General features: G+C 42.8%; 1 protein-coding gene across 1 annotated transcript in view; it reads left to right on the forward strand.

Annotated features, from left to right (window-relative positions):
• Positions 1-1,040: 1,040 nt before the first annotated feature.
• The window catches only part of LOC141811165 (sodium channel protein type 4 subunit alpha B-like), a 25,380-nt gene continuing 3,922 nt past the window's right edge, over positions 1,041-22,498 (forward strand). The window contains exons 1-26 of the mRNA XM_074699108.1: positions 1,041-1,339; positions 3,932-4,079; positions 6,153-6,284; positions 7,106-7,223; positions 7,350-7,440; positions 7,603-7,731; positions 7,876-7,961; positions 8,060-8,281; positions 8,362-8,425; positions 12,290-12,431; positions 12,529-12,732; positions 14,457-14,538; positions 14,756-14,985; positions 15,203-15,274; positions 15,349-15,444; positions 15,861-16,217; positions 16,312-16,456; positions 16,672-16,748; positions 17,022-17,112; positions 17,243-17,397; positions 17,674-17,847; positions 19,307-19,423; positions 19,620-19,901; positions 21,616-21,669; positions 22,114-22,242; positions 22,335-22,433. Of these exons, the coding sequence (XP_074555209.1) occupies positions 1,251-1,339; positions 3,932-4,079; positions 6,153-6,284; positions 7,106-7,223; positions 7,350-7,440; positions 7,603-7,731; positions 7,876-7,961; positions 8,060-8,281; positions 8,362-8,425; positions 12,290-12,431; positions 12,529-12,732; positions 14,457-14,538; positions 14,756-14,985; positions 15,203-15,274; positions 15,349-15,444; positions 15,861-16,217; positions 16,312-16,456; positions 16,672-16,748; positions 17,022-17,112; positions 17,243-17,397; positions 17,674-17,847; positions 19,307-19,423; positions 19,620-19,901; positions 21,616-21,669; positions 22,114-22,242; positions 22,335-22,433 (3,585 nt within the window). The 5' untranslated portion in view covers positions 1,041-1,250. The remainder of the gene's footprint in view (positions 1,340-3,931; positions 4,080-6,152; positions 6,285-7,105; positions 7,224-7,349; positions 7,441-7,602; positions 7,732-7,875; positions 7,962-8,059; positions 8,282-8,361; positions 8,426-12,289; positions 12,432-12,528; positions 12,733-14,456; positions 14,539-14,755; positions 14,986-15,202; positions 15,275-15,348; positions 15,445-15,860; positions 16,218-16,311; positions 16,457-16,671; positions 16,749-17,021; positions 17,113-17,242; positions 17,398-17,673; positions 17,848-19,306; positions 19,424-19,619; positions 19,902-21,615; positions 21,670-22,113; positions 22,243-22,334; positions 22,434-22,498) is intronic.

Consider the following 22,498-nt stretch of genomic DNA (forward strand, 5'->3'; position numbering starts at 1 on the left):
TAACCCAGTTCAGGATGTTGTCCTGCTCTGCAAATCTCTGTAATTGATCTGAGATCTCTTCCCTTACATCTCTCCTTTAAAGCACTCATTCATTGAGACTTATTGTTGAATCTGATCCTCTACTGTTGCTGTTTTATGACTTCATTTCAGCCAGTTGCTGTTGTTGTGCTACACTTTTAGTTTTTTTTTTCTTATTTGAAACATCTTTGATAATCCATAATATCCAGCTGTGGTTTGCTGGTTGTGCAATCTAATGTAGGCCTGACAGTTTTTCTCCAGAAGGCTCTTTGTGGAGCTGAGTTCCAGGAAATGTCTCTGATACAGAGGCTGTTAAGAACAGAGAGCTTTATGAGCCCAGATGTGTTGGATCTGATCCACGTCTTACAGGAAGTTCAGCCTCGTCTTCATCCATTGCTATTCCTCTGTGTCGTACTGTCTTCCCCACTTCATCTGTATTCTTCAATCCTTTCTTTCTCTGGAACTTTCTCACTCAGGGGTCAGAGGTTGTCCATCATTCAGCTCTTGCATCAAAGTCCCCCTTCATGATGCCTCTTTGTATATGTGTGTGAGAGACTGCCCCAGTGTGTGTGTGTGTGTGTGTGTGTGTGTGTGTGTGTGTGTGTGTGTGTGTGTGTGTGTGTGTGTGTGTTGTAACATGAATCCTGGCAGTGTTTTAAGTGTTTCTTACTTCAGCAGACTGAACTTCTAATTGAGGATGTATATGTGTATTAAACTAAAGTGTGTATTGCAGAGTGTGCAAGAGGGTGTGCTACAATACAAGTGTGTATTAGAGAGAGTTATTTTGTGAGTGGGTCTGTGTGTGTGTAGGCATGGTTATGCTGGACCATTTTTTGTTTCACTGTTTCCAGGAACAGACCCTGATGCACTGAAAATCACATTTGAATAACAGCGTGTGTGCGTGTGTGTGTGTGTGTGTGTGTGTGTGTGTGTGTGTGTGTGTGTGTGTGTGTGTGTGTGTGTGTGTGTGTATGTGAGGAGCAGAGCCGTACAGAGCTACAGTCGCAGCAACAGGAGGGAGACAGAGATTTGGAGAACTTAATTGTCCTCATAGTGCGCAGGGCGGAGCCAACACGGACGACAGTAAGGATGCAACCCCACAGACACACAGCTCGGGATGATGTACGCTTAAAGAGAGGAGGAAGGAGACTGGCTGACCACTGAAGGCACACAAACACACAACTAGGCACAGTCAGGTATTAGGTTGACAAGTGGGGACGGACCGCTACAGGATGTCTTTGTTTGAGTTTTGGAGAAGGAAGAAAGAGACAGGAGAGGAGCTGCAGAGGAGCAGAGACAAGAAGCTGTCTCCATCTGATCTGTGAGTCTGATCTACAATTACCATGCATTACATAAAAACTTCAAAACAACAAATACAAAACAAGTTAAAAGCAGTGGCGTGGGGATTATTATTATTATTATTATTATTATTTTTTTTTTTTTTTTTTTTGAGGAAGCCAAGTGAAATAAAGCCTCTAATCTATACCCGGAGTGGCTAATTGGGACAGAGACAATTCCCGTGTCGGAGTCTGTGCAACGAGCCAGCTCGTAGCTACTGCCAGCCAGATGGATCAAAAGAGCAAGGGTGAAGCGGAGAAGCTTAGTAATTAAAAAAGGAAAGCGCTGGAAAATGACGCTGCAAAATGCGCAAAAATAGCATCTTTTTTTAATAAAACGTCAAAGAGATCGCGGTTTGAAACAGCAGAGGATGGCGATGAAACTGGTAAGGCAGATGTTGAATAAAATGCAGCTTGCACCATGTGATCAGACGGCGCCACATAATTGGGGACACTTTGTCCTGTAGCCCCTCAGAAGCGAGATGCAGCAGCACCAACCAGCTAATAACCCACCACAGGTGCAGAGTGGGCTGGTAGGATTGAACACTGAGTGAATATTAGAATTAATATCAGCGTATAGTGTAGACCTACTCTATATGAAAATTGTCCTGAGATAATTGATGCTTGATGATTCAGCACTACAATAATGAAATTGACTTGCATTGACCAGAGGACTGACTATTGACTATTTTTTAAAATGTGATTTAATGTCAAAAGGAAGACACAGGGGACAGTGATGAGGAAGGGATTGCTGCTGTCAGTTTTGAAGCAACAGGTGAGCTGTTGTAGCAGAGTGTGTGAACAAGCAAGCATCAGTTCTAATAGAATCACTTTCTGTGCCCAAATATTAGTAGTGGCCCTTTTTATCATCAAAAGTAAGATGGTAAACAAAGCACACAATTGAAAATGAATAAGATGAATGTTAGATGCAATAGACCTGCATATTTTGCCACTGAACAAAATCTTATTGTTTATTATCATTGATTCTTATTGCACAGGTTTAGGTGAGTTTATGGAACCTGAAGGAAGTGTGAAAGGGAGAGCAGAGTCTACTCCAGGACTGATTTCAGAGACAGCAGCTCAGCAGCAGCAGAACCCTGAACCACAAGTTAGGGATGAGATAGATGAAGATGAGTCTGTTGATAGTTTTGACTACTTTGCTTACCCTCAGTGATATACATATATATTTTTTTCACAGGATATGTATATATTTTTTTCTTATCAGCACTCTTAACATGTAAAGTTATAATAACATTATTTTAATACAAAAGATCATGATGTAAAGTGGGCCAGTCTGAGGTATGAAATTCCAGGGCTGAAAATGAGTCCCGCTCCGCCCCTGCCCTAATCTATATGTTTTTTAGGGAGTGAGGTTCATAAAAGACTACTACAGACTGAATTTCAGCCAGAATAGTAGGCACTGCTAGTGTAGTAGGCGGTTTGGAAAACAGCCACAGTCTTGGCCAGTCACAGGTGAGCAGTGTCACTACTGCAGCCTCATCTGATTGGTTAATCATTCTTGTTTTTTTTTTCACCAAGGGACGCCAAATTGACTTGGCCTCCTTGCAGGCAACAGTGTGCAATATCGTATTTTCACCACTCATTCACCACGTAACATTTAGGAGGGCGCTGTTCTACACATCCTAAAATTCTCAATAAGCAGAGGAGAGAAATAAGGAAGAGATGACGGTGACGAAATACAGAAGAATTATCAAAACTGAAAAAGGAGTATTTTCATTGAATCACACAGTCTGAAAAAATGAGAGGAAGCATGGCTTCCCTTGGCCTCTGGGTGAAAACGCCACTGCTTAAAAGCTTATAGCAATTAACTAAAGACTTCTGAACAACTACTTGGGAAATGACTAATCTACTTAGAACTAATGAAAAACTGCTAAAACATCTACAACAGAAACACTAAACAACTGATTAACAATAAACTCAACAAGGAAACTACATACAACTGCTGAACAACTTCATAAAAACTACTAAACAACCACTAAAAATTGTTTAACAAATACCAAACAACTACAGAAGAAAAACGAAACAAAAACTTCTTATAAAAAACTAATTTATACTACTCCTCAACTACTTAAAAACTGCGAGAAACTTCTTGAAAAAAAACAAACTACTTAATATTGCCACACAACTTCTTGAAAACGAGTAAACATCTATTAAAAAACTGCTAATCAGGAACCCATACGACTACTTACCGACTACCAAACAACTACCAAAGAACATACAAAATATGACCAAACATCCGCTAAACAGCTAACAAATAACCCTCTAGCAATTACTAAATTCTTAAAAAACAAAAACCCTAAGGTCTATTTAACAACTACAAAACATATTTTCAAAAACAACCTTAACTCTACTGTGTAACTACCAAACAATCACAAATTCTTGTAAGTGTGTTTAGTTCCCTTTAATCAGTCAATGAAGGTTCATGGATCCGTTAAATCAATCAGTTAAGGTGTTAAAGTTCCTTGAATCAGTCCTTAAATCAATCTCTGGAGATTCTGGCTTTTAATCCTAATCCAATACATTCACCATCAATTTCTCCTTTCTCTGCTTCATAGGAAGCGGCTGCTTGGTGACAGTGAAGTTCGGGGGGCGCTGGGTAATAGCAGTGTGGCATCTCTGCTGCCACCTGTGGGCTCAGAGGTCTTCAGACGCTTTACAGATGCCTCCAAGGAGGAGAACCAAAGACGCCACGAAGCCAAAGAGGTGAGAACGAAGAGGAAGAGTGACCAGGGAAAATATTGAAATTATGCAAAATATTGAAATTATCTATGTTAATTTCTAATAATTATTTTAGGTAGTTTTACAGCCAGTCAGAGATATTAAAAGTATTATTATTATAATTATTATTATTATTATTATTATTATTATCATCAGTTGTAGTTATAGTAGCGGTAGGGATATTATTGATATGCGAAAGATTAGTCGGGCACTAGTATAGCCAAGTTGGGTAGGTTAGGCACCCTATTTAGAAGTAACAACAGAGGTAGGAACTTTATTGCTATTAGGAAAAAAGTGGGGCGCCATTTTAGTCAGGTGGTCCAGGTTGCATGCTCCATGAGGCAAGTCTAAAAGCGGACTGCCCAGGTTGTATCCAGCCTCTCTCACCTTTCCCCTGTGTCACTCCACAATTTGCCCTGTTTCCTGCACAATTCATCCTTTCCCATTGTCCTAAAGTAAAGACATTAAAGACATATATTAGCCATATGGCTAACTCTGCCATCTTACATGGGTGCTGTGCTTAAATGTTCATTAATATGCACAGTTAATTTACATTTACCTGATGTGTTTGTATTTCATGAAAAGACATACGAAGAAATTAATGATTTGAGCATCAACAGTTAAAGTTCTTTAAAGATGGGTTTTGAGCTCGAACTTGAATGTGGTATCTGGTTTTCAACCTTTTGCATCCGCTAGTGTGAGATAGAACAGAAGCAGCTTTGCCTCTGGAGATAAGATTTCACTCAAGATACTGAGGGACATTTCTGACTATGATGAAAAACATTTACATCAAATCTCATTAGATACTCGCTTTTCATGGCCTTCTGTCTAAATTCATAACTTCTGATATTCCAAAGGCGTGTCCTTTCTGTTTCTTATACTCAAAAAAAGCAACATCAGCATTAGTAAACGATGTAGCTTCCACTGTATTATTTCATGTTTAGTGGTTAAACATGATTAAACCATTTTGTTCTAGCAAGATGTACAAAATTATTAAAACTACAAGATCACTTTATGTAAACTCAACCTAATTGGTTTAGGTAGGAATCCCATTTGCAACACCTCTCCAGAGCAGGAGGTGGCAGTAATGTGCAATTGACCCTATCCATCAGAGGATACTGCGGGAATCATTTTGAAGGGTGCAAGTTCCCGAGAAGCTGGCGAATAATCCACTTGCTGTTGCCAGGGGGGGCATCTGGACATGAATTTGTAAACTTTTGTTTGTATAACTGGTACAAACTAGTGAAGTAATTTTTTTTATAGCGACAGCTTATTGAAACCATGAGTGAGGAGGGAAACCAGTGCATATGAGACCCTACGGTGCATTGAGGTGTTGCTTGATGGGCGCAGACCAACTGTCTGTGCTTGTTGTGCGTGGACCGGCTGTTTGTGCTTGACTGGCATGGACCGGTGGTTGTTGCTTCATATGGCCCAGCCCATGTAACCAATGATTTTTACATTTTGTTTTATGTTAATGAAACAATGTGCTGACGGGCTGTGCTTTATTGGCCAATTTTAAACTGAAGTGTTGTAAGATTACACAGCTGGTCCATGCAGTGGTGCTCAGACAGCTCAATGTACAGCAAGGTCTTATATCCACTGTGTACTCTCCTCACTCACGGTTCAAATGTCTTACCTTAGTGGATATGTTGAAACAACCTTTACAAATTCAGTTGGACCAACACATTGCAAATAGGTAATAGTTACATCAAAACTGTTGTGAGGAGTTTCTAATTAATTTTTTGAAAGAAACTTCAAAATTAGATAATTAGCGCCAATGTTACAGGTTACATGTTGTATCTAAATCCTACTTCTTGGCCTTACAATCAGGTCAGGCAGGACCAAGGACGGGGTCACACTAGCAAACTGTGCCGTGTTTAAGCACACTTCAGCCCTAAAGCACGTTTGGAATGGCCCAGAAATCATCTCGCGACCCTCATTGGGTACAGGACCCCAAGGTTGAGAATGGCTGGGGTATACACATGGTATACCCCAGATGTGTTTGGGTATTTAGTTTCACTATGGAAACTCTCCTCTGGTTCGTTCCCTAAATTAAAGGAGGTGAGTCAGCTGAAACCATCCAATCAGCTGAGAGATGGAGAATCCCTTCCCTTCTTCTATGGAACTCCGCTTCCTGAGCTCCTCAACACCCCATTGGAGGAGCTGGATCCATACTACCAATCCCAGCAGGTGGCCTGTCTCTCTCAGTAACCTGTTCGCTCTCTAATACCCCTTTTCCACCAAGCTGGTTCCAGGGCTGGTTTGGAGCTAGAGCCAGACTTAGCACCAGTTCTTTGGTTTTCCACAAACTAAGCACCGGTTGCTGGCTCTCAAAACTGGTGCTTGGCAAGCACCAACTCTTTGCTGGGCCAGCCGAAAGAACCACACTATGTCAGGGGCTATGGGCTTACGTCAAGGGGTGGGGGAGGGATAATTGACCAACCAAAGCAGAGTAAAAACACATCTTTTTAAAAAGATGAGTTTGGGTTAAGTGAAACAACAGAAGAAGAAGATAAGTCAATAAGCCTGCACCCGTTTGTGGAAAATCAAATGGTTCTTAACTGGTTCACACTTGAACCAACTGCAAACCTGCTCTAGCACCAGCCCTGGAACCAGCTTAGTGGAAAAGGGGTTTAAGTGAACAGTTGTTCTGTAAACTGTAACCTGTCTCCCTCTCTGGCTCTGCCAAAAACCTGTCTCTCTCAGTGACCTGTCTGCCTCTCCCAGTGACCCTTCTCTTTTACAATGCCCTGTCCTTCTCTTGGTAACCTGTCTGTCTCTTTTGTGTCCTGCCTCTCTTGCAGTGATCAGTCTGTCTCCATGAGTAACCTGTCTGTCTCTCTCGGTAACCTGTCTGTTGCTCAGTTACCTGTCCGTCCCTGTCAGTAGTCTGTCTGTTTCTATCAGTGACCTATCTGTCTCCTTCAGTAACCTGTCTGTTTCTCTTAATGACCTGTCACTCTCTCAGAGACCTGTCTCCCTCTCAGTGACCTGTCTGTCTCTCCCTGCAGACATTTCTGGTTCTTGGGAAAGGAAACATCATCCACAGGTTTAATTCGGGGGCAGCCTGTGGCCTGTTCAGTCCTTCCAACTCGTTGAGGACCTGTGCCATTAGAGTCCTCCTTCACCCATATCCTGATGCTGTCACTCTGATGATGATGATGATGATGATGATGATGATGATGATAATGATGTCATTTTGATGATGACGCAATACAGATTTGCAAGTGTGCGTTTTACTCCTTGACATTCAAACTTTCTTCAGGTTTCTTGTCATCAGCACAATCCTGGTAAACTGTGTGTTCATGACGATGAAAAATCCAACTAAGTGGAGCTCTATTGTCGAGTAAGAACACCGCCTATACCCCCCCACTCCACCCTCACCAAACACTCAGGTCTCTGTGTCCTTCTCAGGTCCTATCCAACTTTTTCTCAGCTCTGCAGGCTTCTTTCAGTAGATCTGGTTTAATGTGTTTGCTAAGGAGTGTGTCTTCATGTACCTACACAGGTTGGTGTTTTTGGCCATCTACACCTTGGAGATGATTGTAAAGATGGTGTCTCGAGGGGTCTGTTTCGGGAAATTTTCATTCTTTAGAGATCCCTGGAACTGGTTGGATGTCCTTGTCATCAGCACAATGTAATTATCCACAGCACACCTGAACCACAGCTTTGTAAAAGAGTCGGGTCACAACAGTCGTCTGGTTGGTGATAGGCCAAATAAATTACTGAAGAAACAAGGGAAGTGATGATGGCCGATGATGATGATGATTTCTTGTTTCAGGTTTTTATTGGAGTTAGTGAGCTCGAACAAACTTCTCGCTCTCTCTTTTGTTTTTCGGATCTTGAAGCTCCTCCCACTTATCCCAGGTCAGATCTTGTTTTATACATTTTAATGTGTTGTTATATGTTCTTGTTTATGTAAGATGTGTGTGTATTTTTTATCTGACAAATACCTACTTCTTTAGGTATGAAGTCCACTGTCAAAGCTCTCATCCAATCAGGGAAGCAACTGGCAGGTGTCACCATGGTGACAGTGCTCTTCCTCAGTATCTTTGCTGTTGTTGGTCAACAATTCTTCATGGGACGTCTCAGGAATAGATGCACCATGTGGCCAGTCAACATCACAAATGTTTACAGTGACAATGGAACCAGAGGCTTTGATTACCATGACTACCTGCGATATAGCGGTAAGATGAAGACGAAGATGATGATGGTTAAGGGGATAAGAATAAAGTGAATTCACATGGCATCTCTTTCTCTCTCATAGATAGTCAATACTTTCTTCCTGGTCATCTTGATTCTCTGCTGTGTGGAAACAGATCAGATGCTGGGTATGTTTACAATAAAACCTCACCTACACCTACAGCAAACGATGAAGATGACTGAAATGAGGATTTTGATTATGATAATCAGGACTTGACATGAACTTTTTTGCTTGCTAGCCACTGTGCCACGTGGTTTCCTAGAGTTAGCTGCCACTCAGCCTTTTTCAGTAGCCACAATTCATTCATTAATTTTCTGAACCACTTATCCTGTTCAGAGTCGCGGGTGGCTGGAGCCTATCCCAGCTGTCATTGGGCAAGAGGCAGGGTACACTCTGGACTGGTCGCCAGCCAATCACAGGGCTGACACTCACACACTCACACCTACAGACAATTTAGAGTGCTCAATTAACCTGGTGAGCATATTTTTGGACGGTGGGAGGAAGCCTGAGTACCCAGAGGGAACCGGGTACAAAGCGGAGAACATGCAAACTCCACACAGAAAGGCCCACCGGCCAAACTGGGAATCAACCCGGTGACCTTCTTGCTGTGAGGCTGCAGTACTAACTCTTGCTCCACCGTGCAGCCACAATTAGATTTGATAATTACATCCAACATGATTAAAGCTGACCATGACATGTAAAAGTATTGAACTAGATTTAAAACCTCTGTAATGTAAATATCCCCTGTGCACACTAGAATCCAAATTACATCAAGGACTAACGCCACAGGCCATTACCAAGTATTTAGCCCTTAAAAGGTTGTGCTCCTTTTATACGTAAATATCCAGTCTATCAATACAAAGGGCTCTAATTTCGTAGACCGGGAGCAAGCGCAGGTGCACCTGCCCTGCGCCGGCATTCGGCGCGCGGACAGGGCGTGACTGGCACACTTTGCAAGTTTCCTGCAGTGCCAAGAGAGGCGCACTGAAGGCGAAGAGAGGCGCAAGGGTGTGCGTCTCTGCCTCCCTTCGCGCAAATGGCAGAGAGGGAGGAGAAAAGCCATGAGTGGGTTTGACACAGCCGAGCGTTGTTTTCACCAATCAAATAAGCGCCCCTCCTCGCCTTTAAATGCCCTGCAGCTGAGGCACAGCGTCTGAATGGTCTGAGTGATCCCCAGCACCGCGGAAACATTGCTGGTAGCGGAGACGGTCAGAGCCACTGTCCCTGCAGCAGGAGAATGGACAGTGGGGCGCATCGGAGGACACAAAGCGTGTCACCGTGTGGGCCAGCTCCTGGGACAGATTTAATCTGTTCCTTTGTCATTAATAGGAGTATAAAATAAAGAGACAGTTACACAGCTGGCTTATCCATTCAGAATACTTTTGATCCACCTGCACTCCTGGTTTGTCAACGCCAAATAGCAGAACCTTTGGTGATATACTGTATACTCTCCCAGTGTCTCCGCCTCATCCTCCTTACAATAATGTACTCCATCTTTTTAGATCATGTTAAAAATAAAGACTAAAACAGAGGAATATGGGAAATCATGGGTAAAGCCGTAGTGACATACACTTTGTAGTACAACTCCTGTCAGTCAAAAAATGCCCCATGAAGATGAAAAAAAAAACATATATGCCACATTTATTTAGAGTGCTTTGGTTTGTTTACAGTATTTCCAGATCAAACTATTTACATATAACTTTGATGAGTAAATGTTTGTAGGTTTAATTATTTCTCTGACAGGCTTTTCAAGCCGGAGATGGAGTCCAACCGACATCCTGTCAGCAGTGTCGTCAGCAAAAGGCTTTATGCGTGGACCAATGAGCAATCACTGTGTGCAGGCAGTGTTGTAGTCTTACATCACAATTGGTCTAGTATTTCAGATGCTGATTAAGAAAATTACAATTAAAGATATTTATAAAATGTAACCCTCCAAAGTGTCTTGTAGGAGGTAGTGTTACCTGCCACCAGGCCAGATGACAGCCTTGGCTGGGCCCGGGACAAGATCATCTGAGAGGAAATTTAATCTCCAGTCCACATCCAGACAGAATCATCCTCTCTTCTGTGTTATGATTGCAGGCTAGCTGATGTAGTGTTTATGCCACAAGGTTTTTCTTTTGTAGTTCAAGATTTAGATTTAGATTTATTGGTCCCGTAGGGATATTCGTTTTCTCTGGCTGTACATTATAGAAAGAGACATTGCACATTATGGACATCAAAAACATAACAGTGGGACAATTGACTGAAAGACACCGGTGACAGGCTGGTCAGAAAGATCAGCGGGGCCTGCTGTTTAGGGCGGCTATAGCTTTGGGGATCAGGCTTTTACTGAAACGGGCCATCCTTGGTTTTTCCAACCTGTACCTGCGCCCTGAGGGCAGTGGAGTGAAGTATTGGTGTAATGGGTGAGTGGTATCCTGGACTATTGAGTTTGCTATTCAAGAGATGGACTTGTCATTCAATTCTGTGAGGTTTGGTGTGGGGAGACCAATGATGATGCGTGTGAGTTTGGTCCGGTTAGTTACAGATAGCATGGTGTAAAAGCATGAGGAACAGTAGAGAAGGATGGGTAGCATAATGCTTCTGTAAAGTAACAACAGGAGGTAGGGTGCAACATTTAGTCCTTTGAGTTTGCGAATGGCTGACAGTCTTTGTTGGCTCCTTTTTTGGATGTCCGTGGTGTGCTAATTAAAGGTGAGTTTATTGTCAAGGGTTATTCCAAGACATTTAAAGGTGTCAACTGTCTCAACTGTCTGTGTGTTTATGATGATGGGATCCTGGGGTGAGGGTGGGCTGAACCATATTTCTTTTGTTTTGTTTACATTAATCTCCAAATAACTGTCTGTGCATTGCTTGGTGAGTTGGGTGACAATGTTGTGGTAGTCCAGAATGGATTGATTGTCGGAGAGAAGTGCAAGGATGGCTGTGTCGTCTGAGTATTTGAGGTATGTTGTGGTGGCTGAGATGCTGAGGCAGTCGTTGGTGTACAGTACATAAAGGAAGGGGCTTAACACACATCCCTGTGGGACCCCGGTGTTGATGGTGAGTACAGGGGATGTGGTTGAGCCCACCCTTAATGCTTGCAGTCTGTCGGTGTGGAGGTTGTGGATGAGGTGGATCAGCTGAGGGGGGATGTTGACACAATGCCCACCTTTAAGTAGTGTAGTCTGGTTTTTCTTGTGGGTAAACTCTGATACACTCTTGGGGATGTTTGCCTTCTTAGAGCCTCCATACACTGAGACATATTTGCCACAAGTTTACTTGATTTATACACCATCCACTGAAAACAGCTCTGAGACCCACTAATGGGCCTCAACCCACATATTGACTGCTGCACTAGTAGATTGTATTTGGGGCTTGATCCTTCCAAGATTGTTTTTATATCATGGACAATGCGTGATGCAGGAGACCTCAGGATGAATTCATCATTCATTCATCACTGTCCCTGCGATGTGCGTCCTTCTGCGTCTTTATGGTCACCAGCACACGGAAGAGCGTGCGCCCAAAGATGCCTAGCGATTAGGGGGGTATGTAGATCAAGCGTTTACGTGCACATTGGCTGCACTGCAAACTGACAGACAAAAATGATAACAACCGTATTCTAAATGAAAATTATCAGGCCTGTAGTCCACAGAGCAGATCCTTGTTGCTTCAGATGGTGGAGGATGCGTCCTCTTGTGCAAAATGGGGTTCCCCATGATCTGTCTCACTTCGCGTGTAAAATGCAGGATCACTAATGTTAGGCCCCCCTCTTGCTTCACCGTGACAGTCTCCCCCCTGCCCAGGGCCCGGGACAACATACCCGTTTGTCCCCCCCTGTCGATAGGTGTGCCTGCCACTACTAAGATTTACTCGAATTTGGCAGGTTGGCGAGTATTGATGTCAAGCCCTGATGATAATGATGATGACGATGATGATGGTGGCGGTGGTGATAAAGATAATGAAAATGATCAGAAATAATGATGATTATTGATTTTAATACTGTGTTTAGGATGTGTCCTCATGGCTTCACCTGCATCAGGGGATTTAAGAACCCAAACTATGGCTACACTAGCTTCGACTGGTTCGGTCCATCTCTGCTCTCCATGATCAGACTCATGACCCATAACTTCTGGGACAACTTGGTGATGTTGGTGAGAGCACATCTGTCTCTTGACACACCTGTTTCTGTACCCACCTGTTACACACTGTTCTATCTGTAATTACCTTTGTTTCTTTATCTGTGTGCAGACATTAAGAGCCTCAGGTAAGGCCTACCTGGCCGTCTTTCTTCTGGTCTTCTTCCCTGGCTGTTTCTGCCTCCTCTGCTTGATCATTGCTGCGGTTGCAATGGCGATAGGGAACCGAGAGAAAAGGATTCTTGCTAAGGCTCAACTGCAAACTAAAGAGTACAATCAGATACAAGAGGCACTAAAAACCAGCGACAAAGAAGAGGTAAGAGTGCTTTTCCTTCTTTATCCCTTAGAGCAGGGGTCACCAACCTTTCTGAGGCCAAGGGCTACCTCAAGGGAAATGAATGATGTGGAGGGCTACTTGTCTGATACAAACTTCCTGAACAAATTGCACTGATCACTTTTTAATAACAATAATAATAACAATAGTATGAGCGATACAATGTAAAGAGGCTGCACAAATGTCAACATTGATTATTCCAAAATTACAATAATTTATACAGCAACAATGTTAGGGAACATTTCTGGACATAGCTTAATTGTGACTGGTGCTGTTTTTTGGAACTTGCCTTGTGGTGCCTGAAGTGCTTTTTGCAGCGCCCATATCTGAACCATGTTGTTTGTTCAACACTATCTATCTATCTATCTATCTATCTATCTATCTATCTATCTATCTATCTATCTATCTATCTATCTATCTATCTATCTATCTATCTATCTATCTATCTATCTATCTATCTATGCCACACCCAAAATCAGAGTTTCAAGGCAAAAGGTTTGATCAAAATCCAAACAAGGTCGGTATTCTGTGAGGCAATCTGAAACAGGCGGAGGTACAGACAGACGTAAGGCGAAAGGCGAGATTCAAAAAGGCAGGCAGGATTTGGTACGCGGCAAGACAATAACTATGGCTGTGAGAGAAGGCTGGGACGAAGACTAAGAAGTGCGACAAACTGGCAACAAGACAGACAGAGATTTCGACCATTGTGACGACACGAGGTACCTTTCTTTTTTTTGAGTAATCTGATAAAGCAGCTCCTCCTCTGTGATGTCAGTTAGTCACACAACTGCCACCGAGGGATACACCCACCAAGAGCCGAGTATAAAGTTATAAACTATACATGTTACAGTACCAGTTTGACTCACCACACTGAAACGTCCTGAGATGATCTGTGTCCAGGTGGATTTTCTTCCTCCTGAGCTGCAGAACCATCCGGGTCTGACTCGGGGTCCAATACAAAAAGACGTATCCTACACTCTGCCATTTTATTAGTGCTATCAATGCCTTACGGTGAAGTTTTGGCAAACAGCAAACTTGCTCGGTCTGCTCCATCCAATATGAGGATTTTGTAAATACTGCCATGCTGCAAAAACTGCCCCCTGGCTCTACCCCCTCCGCCCCTCTGATAGAACTGACCAATCAGAGCACAAAGGGCTGTGACGTTGCAAGGTTACTGGAGGTCATTCTCCAAACGGAGCGTTTCAATGAGATCTTCAGAATGGCCTAAACTGAGGATATTCAGAACGCTATTGTGGGGCAATGAAGGAACTAAATGACTTGTACTGAGGGCAGAAATGCTTTACAGGCATTCTAGTCTGGCATGGTGAAAAGGAGAAACAAGCACGACATGTCACCTTTAAGCCATTAATATGTTAAATGTAACGTAGAAAAGGAAAACATTTGACAAACTCAAACCAAAGACAAATATTCACATCAAAGATTAAAAGTTTTTATAGCTTTTGGGCCAGTGTCAGGGTCATTATCTCTTTTATCAAGTCTCTAAAAGCAGATGTGGTTTGGCCTGCGATCTGGAGTCCCCCCCGTAGATTTTCCTGCATGGCTGATCCTGATTCTGACTTGAGCAGATAAAAAACTAACAGGTGTGTAATCCATAGGTAATGAGTTGTAGGACCAGTGATCCGGTCAAGTCAGTCTGATGCACCTCAAGTTTAAGTTTAAAGAATGCTTGTGTTTCAAAAATACAGCAGGCAGACTGCAGGACGGCAATCCCTGAGACAGAGGACGATGGACAGGAGATATCCAAGAAACAACACAGCAGAGTGGAAGGTAGCGCGCGCACACACACACACACACACACACACACACACACACACACACACACACACACACACACACACACACACACACACACACACACACACACACACACACACACACTGTTTCATTTATCTTGAGCTGTGTTTAAATGTCCTCAGCCGTCCCCTCAGTTGTCCTCAGTTGTATTTTGATGTCTTCAGTTGTCCTCTGCTCTGCTTTGTCTCAGGCTCTGAAGACAGCTCCTGTTCTCGGTGCTTGGAGGTCGCCAACTTTTGTCTAAAGTGGAATTGTTGTGGATGCTGGCGGTGGCTCAAACAGCATCTCTACACTTTTGTCACAAACCCTTTGTTTGACCTGGGGATCATCCTCTGCCTCATCATCAACATCATCATTATGGCAATGGAACACTATCCTATGACAGCGAGCTTCGAGTCCATGCTAACAACAGCTGAACTGGTCAGTACAAAGCGTGGAACAGCAGATTGTCTCCAATCCAGAATATTTGAAACAACTTATCCAATGTGATATCCAATAACTTACCCTCATCTTCAAAATCTTAGACCTCTCACTTCTTACAATTGATCCTCACCTTAAAGCATTGACCTCTGACCTCTGACCTAAGATATCTGACCCTTACCTTTCAGCACTGACTTCTGACCTGCTATCCCCTTAGGTCTTCTTGTTCATCTTTCTGGTGGAGATGTTGCTGAAAGTCATTGCCATGGACCCGTACGGCTACTTCAAGGTAAGAGTGCTGCCTGTTGGTTTCCAGAAATGTCTGCAGACTTTGGCACAGAGTAACTCATCCTCTTCAACCAGGTGGGCTGGAACATCTTTGAGAGCATCATCGTCGCCTTGGGCATTCTGGAGCTGTTCATTGCAGATGGTTTTGGTTTCCTCTGTTGTTTATGGCTGGTCAGTGTGTAGCTTCAGTGTATTTCTATTAAATGGTTCATCCATTCATTTCACATCCACCTATTTACTACACATTTATCCATTCATCAACTTTCATCCATGCACTCCCCATTAAAACTATCATTTTGATTTCATCCATTCACTCCACATCCATCCATTTATTACACATTCCCCTATTTACTCAACCTTAATTCTTTTACACATTTATTCATTAACCTAATATTCATCCATTTACTCTGCATTTACCTTTTCACTACGCATACACCCATTCACTCGTCATTCCTTCTTTTAAATCCCCATGCATTAATTCCCTCCAAATTCATTTTTTCATCTTCTCAATATTCATCATCTTAACATTTACCCGTTTCCCTGTCTCCTTATCTCCACACCTGTCTACACCCTTGTCTTCTGTGCAGCTACGAGTGTTCAGACTGGCCAGGTGGTGGGCATCCTTCAACATCTTCTTGAAGCTGGTCTGGTCCTCGTTGAGTGCTCTGAGGAACCTGACTTTGGTCCTGTTGATCGTGGTTTTCATGTTCACTGTGCTGGGCATGCAGCTGTTCAAGGACGACTACGAAGCCTTAGTTTGTCGTATTTCAGCAGACTGCACACTCCCACGCTGGCACATGAATGACCTCTTCCACACCTTCCTCCTGGTCTTTAGAGTCCTGTTAGGAGACTGGATCGAGACCCTGTGGGACTGCATGGAGGTCTCAAGTCACACTATGTGTCTGACTTTCTTCATGACGCTTGTGATCATCGGGAACCTGCTGGTGAGTCTCTGAATGTAGTCTTTTGCTGGTCCAACAGATTCTGGATCTGTTCCAGGTCTTGTTTAAGGTTCTAAGTCTGGTTCTGGTCTTGTAGATTCTGGGTCTGTTCCTGACCCTGTTGCTGAGCGGGGTTCTGAATCTGTCGGAACAAACCCAGAAGATGAACCTCAAGCCCTCTGTGGTCCAGACCACCAGGGCTTTCCGGGGTCTTCTGGGATGGGAGAAGCTGGATCTTTCAGGTTTGTCCATTTGCTGATTTGGTTTTTGTTGTCTACTTGTGTTGTCAGAAGTTTGGGGTCATGAATGATTTGTGGTTTTCTGTCTTAATGTCTTTGGATTAAGCTGCTGAGTTTCAACTCAACTCAAACCTTATTCATAAGAACATTTAAAACAGCCAAAGTTGACCAAAATGCTGAGAGTTTAACACTTCTCTGGTTCTGTGCTTTAACACTAGCTGCTGACGGGAAGGACAAAGGCAGGACTGACGGGCTGGCCTTGGATGTTGTGACTTCAGACCAGGCAGTGCCAGAGGTTAGGACCCTTGGATGGGAAATCATCCAGCACCAGGGCATCCAGTCCTAGAGTGCTCCTTTCCCTGAGATCATGGAAAAACTCAAAGCTTCAGAAAAAAAAAGAATTTAAAGTCACATTAATATGACAGATTTAAATGATCTTGTTTGAGTCAAATTAATGGTTATGATGACAAAAAAACTTTTCGTATCAGCGAGCCCCAAAGTACAATTACCCACAGGAGAAAAGGACTCAGAACTGACACCTGTGAACAATCTATTGATGTGTTTTCAGAGTGAAGATGAGCAGAGGCATCCTGAAGTGCTGCCGGTTGAACACGCTGAAGACCATAGAGGAAACACACCTGAGGACTGCTGCTATGCAGGTATGAGTTTGTCTATGAGGATCCATGACTTCATGATTTATATGAGCAGTCAGAGACAGTTCTACATGTTTGTGTGTGTGTGTGTGTGTGTGTGTGTGTGTGTGTGTGTGTGTGTGTGTGTGTGTCTAAGGGTGCTACCGATGCTGCCCCCTGCTGGACTTGAATAAGTCCCAGAGGCTGGGGAGGTTTTGGTCTAACCTCAGGAGAACCTGCCTCTCCATCGTTCAGCATCGGGCCTTTGAGGCCTTCATCATCCTCATCATCGTGCTGAGCAGTGCAGCTCTGGTAAACAAAAAAACAATATAAACTTGTTTTTTGGTCCTTTATGCCATTGATTAGAGTGGATAGAGCAGGTGACAAGGTGAGCATGAGGAATGAGATGCAGGAAACACGCCTGTTTAATAAACAGATTAGTCACACTGTCATGCAGTTAGTCTGGTTAACCTCTGTGCATCATTAACTAACCCCTCAGTCACAGAATGGTTTAGTGAGGCAATACAGTCACACTAGTCCAGATGGTCACAAGTGTGTGTGTGTGTGTGTGTGTGTGTGTCTGCACAGATCTTTGAAGACATTCACCTGCCACAACGTCGGGACCTTGAGATGGTGGTAGCGATAGCTGACCTGGTGTTCACCTTCATATTCCTGGTAGAAATGCTTCTGAAGTGGAGCGCCCTGGGACTGAAGAGATACTTCACTGACGCCTGGTGCTGGCTTGACTTCCTTATCCTTAGCGTAAGACAACCACAGGCCCATCAGCTCACAGACCCATCAGCTCTAAGGCCAGTCAGCTCATAGGCTGATCAGTGGCTCAGAGACCCACGAGTGGCTCACAGGCCCATGAGTGGCTTACTGGCCCATCAGTGGCCACAGATCCATCTATGGCTCATAGGCCCATCAGTGGCTTACGGGCCCATGAGTGACACACAGACCCATCAGTGACACACAGACCCATCAGTGACACACAGACCCATCAGTGACACACAGACTCATCAGTGACACACAGACCCATCAGTGACACATAGACTCATCAGTGGCTCACAGGCCCATGACTGGCTCACAGACCCATCAATGACTCACGGGCTCATCAGCAAATAGAAAGGCGATCAGCTCACAAGCAGAGCATTTAAAGTTAAACAGCTGGGCTCCGATTGGTTGTTATCGAAAGCCTAATTGTGGTTTATATCTGCTATCAGCTGACATGAATCATTTACTCACCAAAGGTTTAAAAATTTAGAACCCTTATTTGTTGCCCACACTTTGTTAGTATTGGTTAGGCTCTGCCTCTTTTTGTTAGGTCTAAAGGTCTGTTTTCTCCTAGTGAAGGGTTTTAAAAAAAAACCTTAGGAAGCCAAAGCAGGCTGATCTACTTACCCAGGGGGTGGAACCTACAGCATCAAGAAAACTGCATTCCTCTTATTCAAGAAACATCACTTAGGATGACCATGTTCCTGATTGAACTTCAGAAACAACTTAGTAACTAAGTAACTTTGACCTAAAGGTCACATTGACCTGCAGGTTCCTTGACTAGGTTACTGTGACCTTTGGTTACTAACTGTGATCTGCAGGTCACTTTGCCCTTCAGATTAATTTGACCTTCAGTTTCCATTGCCCTTCGGATAACTTTACACTACATGTCACTTAAACCTTAAAGTTGCTTCAACTTTGAGGTTACTTTGACCTTCAAGTAACTTTGACCTTTAGAAAACATTGCCCTACAGATTTCTTTGACCTTCAGATTACTTTGACCTGTAGGTAACTCTGACCTTTAGGTGACCTTAATCTTTAGGTTACTTTGCCCTCTATGTAACTTTGCCTTGCAGATTTCTTTGACCTACAGTTTATGTTTCCCTTCAAATTACTCTGACCTTCAGTCTCCTTTCCCTTTCAAACAACTTTGCACTACAGGATACTTTGATCTTAGAGTTCCAATGACCTTTAGGTTACTTTAACCTTTAGGTTTTTTTTGCCCTCTAGGTGACTTTCACATTCAGGTGACTTTGACCTTCTGGTAACTTTGACCTTTGGGTGACTTTTATGCCACAGCTGTCTTTCCGGACAGAGGAGGTCTGTACTGATCAAATGAATGATTTACCTGTCCAGCCAGGACACCTGAAACAAATTCCCCCTATAAATCAGTTAAATCCCATTTTATCTTCAGTGTGATGTCATCAGCAGGTGTGTTTTTTTCCAGGTGTCTCTGGCCTGTCTGGCTACTGACCTTCTGGGCCTCTCTAAACTAGGGGCCTTTATCTGCTCTCTGAGGGCCCTGATGCCTCTGAGGATCATAAACCGCATCCAGGGCCTGAAGGTGAGACAGCAAAACACACACACACACACACACACACACACACACACACACACACACACACACACACACACACACACAACATGTTTGTCAGCTTACCTGTCTGTGGTTTTTGTCTGTCTATCTGCATGCGTGTCTCTTTACCCATTCTCTCCTTACCTGTCTTTCTTTTTACCTGTCTGTCCCTACCTGTTTGCAGGTGGTGGTTCAGACTTTTCTCCGGTCTCTGCCGTCCCTGTTCAATGCAGCCCTGGTGTCACTGACCATCTGGTTGGTCTTCAGTATCATGGGGGTTAACATGTTTGCTGGCAAGTTTTCTTACTGCTTCAATGAGACATCCGAGGAGTACTTCTTAGCTGAGCACGTGAACAACAAAACCGAGTGCTACATTGTGTCAGAAAGCTTCTCCGAAGTTCAGTGGAAGACCCTGGCTTTAACCTTTGACAACGTTGGGTCTGGTTACCTGTCGCTGTTTGTGCTGGTGAGTAACATGTCATTCACTAATATCAGGTTATGTCTAAGGAGCTACTCAGAATTCTGGGAAATGTAGTTCAGACCAAAACAACATTCAACGCAACAGCAGGTGACTGAACAGAACCAATCAGACCTGGTTCTTTAGAATTCAAATGTCTTTAAAAGTATACCTCAACGTCACTAAAGATGATGTTAAAGGTGCAGTGTGCAGAAATAAGAATTTTAGCGACATTGAGTGTTCAGATTTTAGAATGAGCCCATCTGTTACTAAAACACCACATCACTAAGAGGCAAAAGCCTTTGCAGATCAAACAGGATCCTGAAGATGGCATCATTTATTTTCATGTTGATGGACATTGAAAGCTCCATGATAGCCACATCACCCTCTGATAGCTCATGTTCTGTTTGACAGATCCAATCCACTTCTGACTGTCAGAGAGGAAAGAAAACTCTCAGAGAAATGCTAACGTTTGTTAGACTATACCACAAACAATAAACAAAGCCATTTAGAAAAAACAAACACTGTAACAGAAACATTATCCAATGGTATGTTGCGCTTTTACCTGTGGAGCAGAAAACTGCCAACTTCAGCGTCGTTCTTCAGACTGAACTTTTGCACTGATGACTCCCAGCTTGAAACTCAACAATATTTACTCTCTTTTTACTTTTCTTTTACTTCATTTCTTCCTGGTCTTTTTGGACCAAAATGTGATGATTTACACTCATGTGATGCATGTCTGTGATTTTCTATCAGAAAAAAACTCTAAATACCAATTCTTTCATGAAAAACAACAGGTCTTCTGCTGCTTCTTCCTCCTCCTCCTCTTCCTCTTCTACTTCCTTTTCTACTTCTTCTTCCTCTGCTGCTACTTCTTCTTCTCCTTATACTTCTTTTTCTTCTTCCTCTTTTTCTTCTATTCATTTTTTCTTCTTCCTTTTCTTCTACTTCTTTTTCTTATTTTTCTTCCTCTTTTTGTTCTACTTCATCTTTTTCTTCTATTTCTTCCTTTTCTTCTTCTTCTTCTTTTTCTTCTTGTTTTACTTCTTCTTCTTCTATATCCTTTTCTTCTTCTTCTTCTTTTTCTTCTTGTTTTACTTCTTCTACTTCTACTTCTTTTTCTATTTCTTCTATTTCTTCTTTTTCTTCTACAACAACTGCTGTCTTCATCTTTTACTGTAAAAACAACAACCCCTACTCCCTCTTTTCCTGGGTGATTTTAGTACCGGCAGCCAGGCTCATATGCCATACTCCCTCATGTTCGCTCTTTTTATCCCCCTAAATCTGCAGTACTCTTAACATACTTCACAAAAATATATAAATATTATATAATCATAGTTTCTGTTCAGAGAAATGCTGCAAATTCTACGCACATATCGTATCGCAGCATTATTACAGATACAGTGCACCCAGAAAGTATTCACAGTGCTTCACTATTTTCACAATTTTGTTATGTTACAACCTCATTCCAAAACGGGGTGTTGTGTGTAGAATTTTGAGGAAATAAATAAAGATACTGTTGAGTTTTCAGTGACTTTTATAAAACTATATCTTAATGTAATTACAGATAATGTGAAATATCTCAGCATTCTGAAAGAAAATGTTGAATTTTTTTTATCTATTTATTTATTTTTTTAATTTTGGGCCTTTTGCAGCGTGATTAAAGATATTTTTGGATTTCTTGAGTCCCTGTGGTCACCATTAGGTTCTGTTGTCCTGACAGGCGGCGGCTGCTGATTGGTTTGACCTCATGTACTCGATGACAGACTCCACACAGGTCAGCTCATTTATCTTAAATCCAAAGTGTAGTGCACTGGTATTTAAACTGGTTGTAGTTCAAGAACTGTTTTTTTTACATAGAGAAAAATATATACTGGTACTGGTTGTTGTTCCTAATGGTTCTGGAACTGTTTGGGACTAGTTCCATGACTAATATAGTCCTCATCTTATTGACACTGGTTCTTCTGAAAACAGCTTCTGGATCAGTTTCATGTATAACCTGAGTAAAACTCATTCCAGTAACTGTAACACTTTGTGAACAGATCTCATTAAGAATACTATTCCTGGTTTGGGTGCTGATCTAATACATGTGCTGGTGATACTGTGTGTGTGTGTGTGTGTGTGTGTGTGTGTGTGTGTGTGTGTGTGTGTGTGTGTGTGTGTGTGTGTGTGTGTGTGTGTGTGTGTGTGTGTGTGTGTGTGTGTGTGTGTGTGTGTATAGGTGGAGGATCAGCCTGTCTATGAGAACAACCTTTATGTAAACTTGTACATCGTCCTCTTCAAAATCGCCGTCTTCTTTACTGTTATCTTCATCATCAGAGCGATGATCCGCGCCCTGCAGAGAGACTGGATAAGTATTCACTCCACAGTCAAACAGACATCCATGCAGACAGGCAAACTGCTAGACAGAAAGGCTTTACTCCAGTGTCCTCTTGTCTTTACTCTGAAGGTAAACCTCTGTTCATGACGGAGAACCAGCTTATATCGATCAAGGCTCTGAAAACTCGACTCAGCAGGAAGCCTCAGTATCCTGTTCCTCAGGTGAGTCCTGTCAGAGGTTAACCCCAGACCTCAGAAAGACTGGCTGAACTCCTTGCTGTTGTCAC

The sequence above is a fragment of the Halichoeres trimaculatus genome, unplaced genomic scaffold, assembly GCF_033239565.1.
Source record: "Halichoeres trimaculatus isolate MK-OKI-2021-1 unplaced genomic scaffold, fHalTri1.1 fHalTri1_scaffold_22, whole genome shotgun sequence".
NCBI classification, from domain to species: Eukaryota; Metazoa; Chordata; class Actinopteri; order Labriformes; family Labridae; genus Halichoeres; species Halichoeres trimaculatus.